Consider the following 12,448-nt stretch of genomic DNA (forward strand, 5'->3'; position numbering starts at 1 on the left):
TGTCAATTTAACATATGCTATAAAATAAACATAATTTATTCCACAGGCAGATTCATTATTTAATTAAAATAAATCTCTCGTTTGCGAAATGTCTAATACGTACTATGATTTATCGTGATCGAAGGCATAGTAACCAATCAACAAATTTTGCTCATTAGAGCTCAACCGCCTGTTTTGCTAACGAAAAATAGAGAGCAAAGCATGCTATAGTATACTATCATAGAGGAAATACATACAAAGTGATGCAGGAATAATACGATAGTACGAATATAATACCGAAAACCCGAAAGTTCTACGATATTCCGTTTCCGAGATCTCGATCGATTAAAAAAGGTCCAGGAACATCCGACAGTTAATGAAACAATAAGCTTCTTTTTGAGAATCAAATGGATTGTAATTATAGGGGAAAAAATAGATATGAGTGAGACAAATTTATTAACGATCACAACAAACTTTATTATTATTGAAGCTGAAGGCACAACTTTTCGTCAACACTTGTATTGCAAATCTGCATCGTGGCGCTGTACAAATTGATTATTTTATTAAAAAGGGTCTTTTCTCAACAAATATTAACATGGCAGCTTTTACAACCAAAACAGTTACACGGCCCACCGTGTATAAGACAAAGCATAATAAAATTTTGCTTGAAGACTTATTTTAAACAAACTAACTGAATTAATCTATGTTGCATGTATATGCGAACAAATTATTGAAATATCTAAGGACATTTTTCACAAATATCCGCAATTCTTGAGACATTTGCTTATTGTTTGAATTCTCATTCCGAATGTCAGACATCCACATTCCATGGAATGAAAGAACCAGGTTCAGGCTTGTCCAACTAAAACAAAGTTAACGTAAAACGATTCACACGATCAAAGTACCTTCATAGTCAGAATATCTTCGCATGCCATTCGTATTTTAGCCGATGTGGCGGGCGGAAACAGAGTAAAATCAGTGACAGGAACTCCGGCGTCCTCTCTGGACGATTTAATTGCCTCTCGTATCGCGAACAAAACGGAACTGGCTAAGAAAAGTGGTGGTTCCCCAATAGCCTGGAATTAAAGTGATCACAAGTGCGCTAATGATGTGAGTAGTACTTTAGATGAATATATTGCTTTGGGATTGGGAGCTCCTTTGAGCAGCGCAACGTTAAACTCTGTTGGAATATTCGTAAAACTGGGTAACTTGTACGTTCCCGGGCCCTTAGTGAGCGTGGTACCATCTGGTGCATACATCATTTCTTCGAGCGTGTACAAACCGTAGCCTTGCATAAAAGCACCTTCGATCTGTCCAATATCTACAGCTGGGTTTAAACTATCTCCTAATCGAAAATAGGTAAGATTTTTTCAAAATTCGGAGAGCAATACTGACCTACGTCCATTACTATGTCAGTTTTTAGTATCCGATGATCTCCACTGAGGCAATCGATTTCCACCTCGGTACAGGCAGCACCCGCACTGTAATAGTTGTAAAACGTTCCAGTCTGTGTGGTCGAATCAAAGCTTGTGATTGGTATTTTATAATACCCTGTGGCGGAGAGGTTTACTCTGTTCGTATACGCTGCCGTCACCCAATCTTCCCACTTTCCTTTGGGATTTGCCAATTTAAAGGGTTCTAGACGAGATTTTATTTCCTCGCAAGCATACTGAAATGAAAAGTATGACACCACTGTAATCAAGAGGTAAACTAACCAAAACTGCCATTCCATTAAGATCTGCAGAAATACTTGAAGCAGTTGGAACAGCATTTGGTACCGTGGCGGTAGATATTTCACTTATGTGTATTTTATTGTAATTTATTTCCAACACTGTGCTAGCCACTTGTATCATTTTTGTGTGTAGACCTTGGCCCATTTCGACGCCTCCATGTGTTAACAGTACCGATCCGTCAGTATACACGTTAACTAAGGAACCTGCTTGTTGAAATGTTGGACGGCCGTAGCCGTAACCGACACCATACATTGTAGGCACCACCGCAATGCCACGTTTTTTCCACCGGTTTTCTCTAAAAGTACAATTTCGTTTAAAATTACAAGGTATGGGCTTCTCCACCTATTAAACTTCTGGACATTCAATTTTCGTTGGTAATAATTTGAATTTGCGATACATTCCGTCCAACATCGATCGACAGTACAGTTCTCGATTTTTTGTTTATAATGTGTACTGTCGCCAGCACGATACATGTTGAGTTCAGTAACTTCAAGTGGGTCTTTGCCCAGAAATTCGGCGATTTTCCTCACCATAAATTCACCCGCTAGCATACCTTGAGGTGCACCGAAACCTCGCATTGCTCCATTGGACGGTAAATTTGTTTTGCAGAGATAACCGTGGGCGCGCACATTAGGAAGTTTGTACGCGTTTTGAAAATGAAACAAAGCCCTTTGCATTACCTAAAAAATTCTTTCTGATAAGCAACTTTGAGGATACTATTTATATACCAAGTCAGAGGTGTCCTTTGAGTATCCGGCGTTGTTGTACATGTATATTTCGCAAGCAAGTATTTTCCCTTGGTCGTCGAATGCCGTGCTGTATTTTATGTAAAATGGATGTCTGCTGCCAGTTATTAACATATCTTCATCTCTATCTAGCATACATCTGACTGGCCTACCTAAACGATAAGCAGCTAAAGCCACGGGAACTGCAAACAATACTGATGGACGCCCTTTACCACCAAAACCCCCTCCGAGTCTTTTGACCCTAACGTTAATTTTGTGTTGAGGTATTTGTAGTACGTCACCAATCATTTTCTAAAAGCGCATCAAGTTATTACGTTCTTACAGCATAACCGTTCAACATACAGACACAAAATGCGGGGCTTGAGTAGCACTAAACACTTCCAGTTCATTACCATCTTTTGGGACTACAAGTGCTGATTGGGTTTCTAAGTAGAAGTGTTCTTGGGCACCGGATCTGCATTCACCTTCTATTACGTGCGGGGCAACTGCAAAAGCTTCGGTGACATTTCCCGTTTCTATAACACTAGGAACATCTGTAAAATATGAATTATGTTTTATCGCGTCCTCAATTGTAATAATAACTGGACGAAGCTCGTGGTAGGTTACTCGCACCATTCGCGCAGCTTTCTGGGCGAGCGATTTAGTTTCGGCAACAATTGCTCCAAGCATTTGGCCCTGCGATGTTACTATTTTCTCTACGAAAACCTTGCCAGTAGAACAGTCCTTAGCGGAAAGGAATAGGTGAACACCTTTCATTTTCAAAGCGTCAGCTGGATCCATTGTGAAGGTAGCGTGCGCTTTCGTACTTAGAACTAACCCCAGATGCAATTCATTTTTATATTCGGGAATATCATCGCAATAAATCGCTTCGCCGGTTGACTGTTGAATTGCAGAGACGTGGGGAATGGGATGGCCGACTATGCGCGTTTTTAGATTCTGAGGTGAAATACTGAAGAGTTGTGAACTTTTGGGGATGTTGTACTGATATGGTTCTATTGCACTTAAATCTCTAGGATTAACTTTAGTGTTATCTAATTTATTCGAGATTTCTAAGTATGCCTTAAACATCAAGCTTAATGTCAGCGAACGTCTATACTGAGTCATGCCGCCGGGAGCATTTGGGGAGAGCGGAAGATCTTCTATTAAAGTGTCTAAGGCCTCGTCTAAGGTCTCTTGGTTCCAAGGTCTACCAACCAATGCTTTACACGTTTTGGATGGCACCTGAACAGTTGCGCCCATTCCGCCGAAGACCATTTTAATAGTTTCTATGGTATTTTCTTTAAATGTTACGTTAATGGCAAAATTGACAATTGCGGTGTCATCATCTCTTCTTCGAGCTTGTTTGTAGGAGCAAAAGAATTGATTTTCTTTTGTGCATGGAACTATAATGGAAACCAGCACCTCGTCATCGTTTAAAATAGTAGTGCGGTAGCTCGAGTAAAAGTTTTCGTTCATTACGATTTGCCGGACGCCCCTCACACTTTTAACCTCTAATACGGCTTCGGACGCGATCAGAATGGGAACCAAATCCGAAATAGGACTCCCAGTTATAATATTTCCGCCGATAGAAGCAACGTTTCGAATCTGCTGCCCTGCAAACCAATGAAGCATTTCCACGAGCGCGGAAAATATACCCGTCTGATACGGCGGCCGTGTTCTAATTTGCTCCATTAAAACATTGGTCGCATTAGTTAAGGTTACTGCCGAACCAAACACTATTCCTGTGGTCTCAATTTTGACATGACATAATTCTGGAATATGACTTGCATGTACACGTATTGGATAATGCTGGTGTTTGTACTTGATTTCGACGCCAATCTCTGTGTTACCATTTACGATCTTAGCTTTAGGATGTTTAGATTTCAGTTTTAACAGATCTTCAAGCGCAATAGGACGAAACCAAGTGACTTCGACGCTTTTAAAGGTCAGGTTTTGTGTGTCTAGGGTATCATACATTTTAAGCTCAGGTGGAAATATGGGTTCTTGTGATGGATCATATGGTGTAAATACATTAGTAGGTATGAGTTTATCTATTTCAGAGTCGCCATTCAAATCCCACCCATTGGATTGCTTACAGCATTGATCGCCCATTCGGCATTTCCCGTTAACAATTAGTGATTCTGTTTGCATCACCTCATAATCTTCAGTAAAAGTTTTGAATCCTTCAATTATTGGCCTGTATCCAGTACACCTACATAGATTTCCCTGGAACGTTTTTTCCAAGTCTTTCATTTTCGGAAGAGGACTATTTCGTAACAAGGTATACATGGACATTACAATTCCAGGTGTGCAAAAACCACACTGGCTTCCATGTGATTTAGCCATTCTTTCCTGGACTGGATGAATCTTGGTTTTCGTAGATCCAATGCCTTCCACAGTCGTTACTGCCAAACCATGCATCGAACAAACTGGTGCTAAGCACGCATTTATTGCTAAATGACTGTTTTAATATTGGAAAAGCATATGTGGCATTGTAGAAAGTAAATATTGTGGCGAATTTTCTAGAGGGATATCTAGTCTATTAGTCACCGGTAATGAGAAATGAAAGCGTATGTGACTCATTCTTGCCATGAAATATGATATACTGATTCGAGATTTCTCAAGAAGTTTTTGTTTGCTATATAATCTAAATTAATTGTGTTTAGTTTCAGTCTCAAAATCGATGCTGAAGTAATAAATAGTGAGCGCTTGTGTTATAAATTTCAGCACAAGTAAATAGTAATTAACTGTTATAAATCAATCTATTTAAGGACCTTTCCCAATTAGTTTTGTTAATAGTGTTAGTTCCTGTGAACATAAATGGTAAATTTTACATCATCAAAAGGATACCCCACTTTGTTTTTTTCTCGATCATACTTAGATATCATAACCGTACATGCTCCACAACCGCCTTCTCCACATCCTAGTTTTGTCCCACATAACATAACTATGTCAATATTAAGGTGAAAATAGGACAACGATTTTAGAGTTTAGAGTTTTAGAGTGAAAAGGATACGTTTGCTTCGTAAATAGTATAGCAGAGTCCAATCTGGATCAGGGTCTTCTTCAACAACCTACAGCAAGAAACAGGAATCGTTTAGTGTCCTTCTCGATACCGGTACTAATTAGTACATTTTACGAGCAGTTGATCAACTGATAACTTGTTGCTAACAATTCGAATTCCAGGAAGTAGTGTACCTACCAGAGTCCAGGGACACATCCCCACGATAGTTGATCAAATTCTGGAAGAGGCGGCTACGCCAGGCATATGGCAAAGCATCAAAGACATAACGAATTTCCGAAAATTTGGATCCCATTACTAAAGAAAACTGATCCGAAAAGCTATAAGGACTTGCGCCCAATAAGTATATTGCCGGAGCTGTAAAAGGTCTTGGAGAAAATAATGAATGACCACATAAAGCAATATTTAACTTGCTTTGATATCTTACCCCCTACTCAATCTGGATTTCGACAGGGTTACAGCTGTGCCACATCGCCCCTTAATGTTACTGACAACATTCTGACTGCTATAGACACCGGAAAACATTCATCTCTCGATATCTCCGAAGCCTTTAACACTATTCATCATTCATTTATTTATTTATTATCCCTCTCTTATTCTGGGCCCTCAATAGACTTCCAATTAAAGAGTGACCCGCATAATGCTTTTTAGAGAAATTTTAATGAGCCTCTTAGCTCTTACATTACATCGGATTCAGCGGAAATGCTCGTTTATTAATAAAATAATTTTTAAGAACCCAACAAGTGGTTTTAAATGATCAGACCAGGAATCAGAGCCAGCTAATCTTCTTTCACGGGTACCCCAGGGTTCTGTACTCGGACCGATGTTGTTTATTATTTACACTTCTAATTTTACTTTAAGAATAGATAGTACCTACCTACTTACCACAGTAAAAATTTAAAAAAAACGAAACGCTAAAGGAATTTAATTTCGAGCATGATGCGAATATCTTACTCCTTGTACAAGGCGAAAATAAGAACCCGCGCAATTCAACGAAAAACGAGACAACCTACAGCGGCAATGCATTTTTGAGTAAAATATAACCCGCTAGGTATATTGAAAACATGGGATCTGGTGACGTTGTAGTACTTTAGTAGAAACTAAACTTGAATGTAGTTAAAACAATTCAAATATTTGGCCCCATTTCGGTCGAAATATTGGAAATCACATTTCCTAGTACATTTCCGTCCTGTCTCATTTTTACCATCCGCACGTTATTAAGGGAGGTATTAATTGCATTGGGGTAAAAAATGACCCCCCACTTTTTTATACACGTTTTGAACCACCAGGAATCCGAATCAACAAAATCTCGATGATGTCGGTCCGTCTGGATTTTCATTTCCGGCTAAACGGCAGAACCGATTGGAACCAAATTTGGTACACATTTTCTTAGACATAAAACGGCAGAATCCCGATCTCATTTTTAACCCTTCCATTGTGTTCCTCGATCCCAAAAACGTGGGTTCAAAAACCGCCATATTGGACGCCACGTCCAAGATTCTAAAGGTTACTTTCCGGTCCATTTTCAAGCTTGGCAACAGGCACAATCGGATTCAGCTAGGACCAAATGGGTCTTCAAACGAAAACGAGCCCATAATGGCACTGTTATGCGACACAGGGCTCACCTAGTGACGAAGGGATGCTCACACAAGTATGGCATTGATTACGACGAGACATTTTTTCCTGTTGTGCGGTACAGTTCGATTCCACTGTTGATCGCATTGATCGCACAATACGAGAGTTGGGAAAGTTATATTATTTCGATAGTACCTACACTTCTATTTTGAGTTTTTAGTTTGTAAACTTCCCATTTCGAGAGCTCAAATATGATTGACTATTTCTAACTTTTTTGAATTTTTCAAAATAATTTTATCAAATGCATTTCGAAAGGCATTTAGCATACACAGAGCCGCTGATAAGTCTTGAAACGATCTACTTTTCAGTAATTTCCATAGATAGGTATTTTATCATGTATCTGAATACGCTAGCTTCATTTAGAAATTGACTTTAACTTTCATAAACTGCTATTGAATTTTTGTAGTACATATACTTTGGACCATTTCTAATCTCTGGCCTTATAAATGGTTGCCCAACCCAATAGCCAATAATATACGAGCAGAATAGGTACGTTACCTTTTTTCCATTGACGAAAAATACTAACGGAAGTGACATATTTTCTTTCGCCTTGTTTTTTTAATTCACTTACACTACAACCAAAGGGATACCAATATTTGGCATCTTTATGTTCACGATGCTGGAAAAGTTATCAGTTTGACCTGTGCCTATCATAGTTGACTGTGAACGGCATGATATAGGAATTGTATTCTTTCTCTCAATTTGGAATCACATGATAACTTTGTTGTTTCAAAGTCACATAAAATCTATCTTGAAGGCAAATGAAAACCAGAACTTTTTTCGTTGTTGTCTGTTTGCCTCAACATTTTTTCTGTTCTAGATAGTTGTTCGAACCGTATAAACAAAGAGAGGGAATATGTACATTTAACAGTTGTAATATGAAATAAACTGAGCGATTTAATCCCAAAAAAATTAAAAAATACAAATTCTGAGCCGCAATGTCTTTCCCACGGCCTCGAACCTAAAATGAGCGTATACAAGCTCATGAGCATAGGAAGTGGCAATCTGATGAATAGATTTGGTACACAGGAACTCAAAACCATTCTCTCCTCCCTACGTAAAGTAATAGTAGACCTCACGAAAGTGTTTATGAAGCACTGTGTGTATGAGTACTGGCAGAAGCAGAGTACGCGGACCGATGCATCTTTGAAAAGACATAAACCAAATCTAGGACCACTATTTTTGGTCGACGTGGTACGTGTGACCAAGGTTTCCAGGCTCTCGGGATTACGTAACTTCGGACCACCCAAAAGAAGGTATCCGGGTCGGTGTAAGGCCGATCGATTGGAAAGGAGTTGACCGTCCATTTAAGAATGCAGGGTCGGACGGCATATTCCCGGCTCTTCTGTTCAAGAGCCTGGAACCACTGCTCTAACATTTGTTGCACTTATTTAGAGCTTTCATGGCTTTATGGTATATACTGCGAAAGCTCGAGAAAGTTAAGCGTCATGTACCTGCCTAAGCCGGGTCATGCCATGGCGAAGGATTACAGGCCCATCAGTTATCATCGTTTCTTCTAAAAACTCATTGATGAATCCGCGCCATGCTTCGAAGCAGGGTCATTATATCCTTAATGACGGGTCAACGGACCTTGATGAGCTCACTCTTCGAGGACATCAACTGAGTCTGACCAGATCAGTGAAATATTAGGAGTTATCCCGCTTGACTTGGAAAAAAAGCACATTGAACGAATAAACAAAAAGGCTACTGCATGTTTGTGAACATGTACAACCGCTTTTGGCTGTACATGGTGCTTGAATTCTCGACTGGTACATTGGCTTTATACACTGTAGTGATTAGGCTATTTGTGTAGTGACCTGTCATCCGTAGGTCAACGTATACGAAGCAGCTAGATAAGGTACAGATACTCGCTTATCTAGGAGTCGCTGGAGCCAACAAAAGCACGCGAACTTTGGCCATAGAGGCCATTCCAGGACTAGAGAGGTTACGTTTAAGCATTGTATTTTTCGTTATAAATACAATGGTTTAAGCTTCCATACGGCTAAACGATTAGGATAAGTGGACAGATCGAGGCAGCCTTGAACATGGGGGAAGGCATTTAAGCATACTGTACAGTCGCTGGACGATCAGGCCAAATATTGCAATTTCATTGGTCAAATGAAATAGAGGAACGACGTGCGCCGAAGTGTATGAACTCCTACGTCGTGTAATCGGTTCTTTTATGTGTTGGGACGTGAGACATAATCGGGAAAGAAATTAAATAAAAGACAGAATTTTTGCGTCCGAAGGAATAAGAGAAGTGCAATTTATTACGCACTGAACTTGGTTCCGCGACGCAAATCCAAACAGAAAAGCCATGAAAAAAGAACCAGCAATAAAAAAAACCTGGCATAACACACACAAATATACGAAATAAAATATGGCAAACTGTACGATAACAATGAAGTAATTGAATCAAATGCAGTTAAACAAATTCATAAAAACAAAACACACAACTCAAGTGGAAAACATGGTAAATCAATTTAGTACAAAAACACATTAAAATAGATGTACGATTAAAATCAATTGAGATAAAACAATAAAATGACAAATTGCGTGTACAAAAATAACATCAGAGCATCGCTCTACTCCAAGCATCAACTTCAATTAATGTAACACGGAAAGTACATGTGAGAACGCCAATAGTAGTAAGCATGTCAAAGTCCATTATCGTCCTAGCAAAATACAGTAGAAGAAAAGTTCATCAGGGGACCCCTTCTCGTATACCTTACGCATCGTCCGGCAGCGGGCCACCGGTAAGAAAGTAACATGTACAGCGAAGCATCGGACTGTAGTAGGTACTTCCTTCACGGAAATAGTTGAACCACTCATACACAGAAACATCAAATTAGAGGACCCTCCCTTCCTTCACGGAATAATTAAATCCAATCGCGCAGAGCAATATCACAGTGATAATAAACTTTCCCGTGAATACAGAAATAAATACTTACCTAAAGGCATTCACCTATAACAAACAAACATGATTCATATAACGGTACATGGGTACGCCAGGCTTAGATATCGATACTTTATTCAATATGTAAATATAGTTCGTTTCACCAATAATTTAACATTTCTCATTAGGTCGTTAAGTTCATCAGGGGACCCCTTCTCGTATACCTTACGCATCGTCCGGCAGCGGGCCACCGGTAAGAAAGTAACATGTACAGCGAAGCATCGGACTGTAGTAGGTACTTCCTTCACGGAAATAGTTGAACCACTCATACACAGAAACATCAAATTAGAGGACCCTCCCTTCCTTCACGGAATAATTAAATCCAATCGCGCAGAGCAATATCACAGTGATAATAAACTTTCCCGTGAATACAGAAATAAATACTTACCTAAAGGCATTCACCTATAACAAACAAACATGATTCATATAACGGTACATGGGTACGCCAGGCTTAGATATCGATACTTTATTCAATATGTAAATATAGTTCGTTTCACCAATAATTTAACATTTCTCATTAGGTCGTTAAGTAGCAGGAATTCCCACTGCGACATTTAAAACAATAGGACAATAGCCCCCATTTGACTAAAAGTCAACGGTTCTCAATAAAATGTTAATGTTTCAAACGCCAAATTGTAATTGGGGAAATTACTTGGAATGTGTCTACCTATTTAATTAATACATTAATATGGTATCAACACGATTATTGTCGTTAATGTCCTATCGACGCATTCCTTAAGGAACTACTTTTAAATATATCGATTATTAAGGAAAGGGGCCGATTTATACGAGCACTACAATTTTGCGTTTGAAAAATTACAATTTTATTGAGAACCGCTGACTTTTAGTTAAATGGGGGCAATTTTCCGATGTTTTCAATGTCGCAGTGGGACCGCTGCTTAACGACCTAATGAGAAATGTTAAATTATTGGTGAAACGATCTATAATAACAAATTGTGACATGAAATTCAATGATTAAGCTAGTACCTACAAGAAAGAATAAAATGGTGACTGTCTGTAAATAAGTACACATTCAAAATACAACAAACAAATAATCAATGATAAAAATCCGCGTGATGCTCCTCATCGACGCCATCGCAATTTCCCTTCAGCCAAAAAGCTAATTTTTTTTCCTTGCTTCATTGTGAAAATCCCCTAGTCTTCAGCATCTGCGTCCAAATAGACATAGGGGTAGATTATCACAGCATATCATCGTGCTTCAGGCAGAGATGTTAGCCATCATGACCTGTGCACAGGAGAGCCTCCGTAGAGGTTACCGTAATAAGGCTAATCAGCCTTGTGAATTGTGATGTATCACTAACGTTAAACTTAACGTGCAGGTTATCTGTAGAAAATGTTATGCTGCCTATACTAAATAATGCAATAACGTTTTATGACAGATAACCTGCATCTTAAGTTTAACGTTTCTGATACATCGCAGGTCTAATTATTTACATATGTAGTGGCAGTCAGGCGGCGCTGAAGGCCCTGCCAACAGACAGGTTCCGATCGGCTACAGCGCTTGATTGCAGGCGAACTCGAGATAGATTAGGTGAATCTAATAGGGTAAGCTTGATCTGGGTGCCAAAGCACTGTGGAATAGGGGACAATGAAAGGATGGACGAGCTGGCTAGTAAAGGCAGTAAGTAGTATGGGTTTTCGTTGAGTCTGAGCCTACCTTATTAAAGACTGGGTGACCAGTCAATTTTAGGTTCGGTGGCAACAAGCAACCGGACTCAGACAGTCCAGGGCCTTTTGAAGAATGTGGTTCTTTTAAGCTTCTAAAACTGAATAGAAGCCAGATTAGGAAGATCGGCGGTGTCCTTACGGGGTGCTGGATGGTCAACTATCACCTGCATAACATTAGGATTATGGAGAAGTCCACGTGCAGGTTCTGTAGGGACGCCGATGAAACTACCCAGCATGTGATCTGTCACTGTCACTGTGACGCCTTAGAACCGGAAAGGGTGAAGCAACTTAGGCTAAATAGAGCTCTATTCTTTGTTGAAAGAAACCGGCTCTGAACCTAGCGAAAGAAAGAGGGTATAGGCACAATATAACGGTATCATGCCGATCTCGGGAAAAGTCTTAATAAAAAGTCGTAATCGGTATAAATATTGTATCATTTGCGTTTTACTGCCTAAACATCTATCATGGTGAACACACAGTGCAAAAAAAATCTGAACGTACAAAAATAGATAGAAGCATTGAATAAAAATCACAATTCAATGATAGAAGATAGAAAGGATGAAATCTTAAATGAAAATAAGAAACAGAATCTCAATCTCTGAACATGCTCCTCGTTCCAACTGCCCCCAACTGAGTAGCCACTTCAATCCAGTTTACGGTTCGTTACATCTAACGTCAGAGCCGCGGGGACCAGACTAGAAATGAGTAA

At 39.4% G+C, this 12,448-nt stretch overlaps 1 protein-coding gene across 2 annotated transcripts; it reads right to left on the reverse strand.

Annotated features, from left to right (window-relative positions):
• Positions 1-416: 416 nt before the first annotated feature.
• On the reverse strand, positions 417-7,743 carry LOC116176470 (xanthine dehydrogenase-like). Of its 2 annotated transcripts, none has more exons than XM_031495060.1 (11): positions 7,593-7,743; positions 5,454-5,511; positions 5,288-5,384; positions 2,801-4,898; positions 2,441-2,749; positions 2,055-2,392; positions 1,695-2,007; positions 1,375-1,648; positions 1,101-1,324; positions 885-1,055; positions 417-841 (listed from the first exon to the last, which is right to left on the reverse strand). In XM_031495060.1, the coding sequence occupies exons 1-11, from the start codon at positions 7,629-7,631 to the stop codon at positions 791-793; spliced, it is 3,972 nt and encodes a 1,323-aa protein (XP_031350920.1). In that variant the 5' UTR covers positions 7,632-7,743; the 3' UTR covers positions 417-790. The 2 variants fall into 2 exon arrangements, with proteins under 2 accessions (XP_031350920.1, XP_031350921.1); XM_031495061.1 differs by lacking the exon at positions 7,593-7,743 and adding an exon at positions 5,640-5,954.
• Positions 7,744-12,448: the final 4,705 nt, after the last annotated feature.

The sequence above is a fragment of the Photinus pyralis genome, unplaced genomic scaffold, assembly GCF_008802855.1.
Source record: "Photinus pyralis isolate 1611_PpyrPB1 unplaced genomic scaffold, Ppyr1.3 Ppyr1.4_LG7, whole genome shotgun sequence".
NCBI classification, from domain to species: Eukaryota; Metazoa; Arthropoda; class Insecta; order Coleoptera; family Lampyridae; genus Photinus; species Photinus pyralis.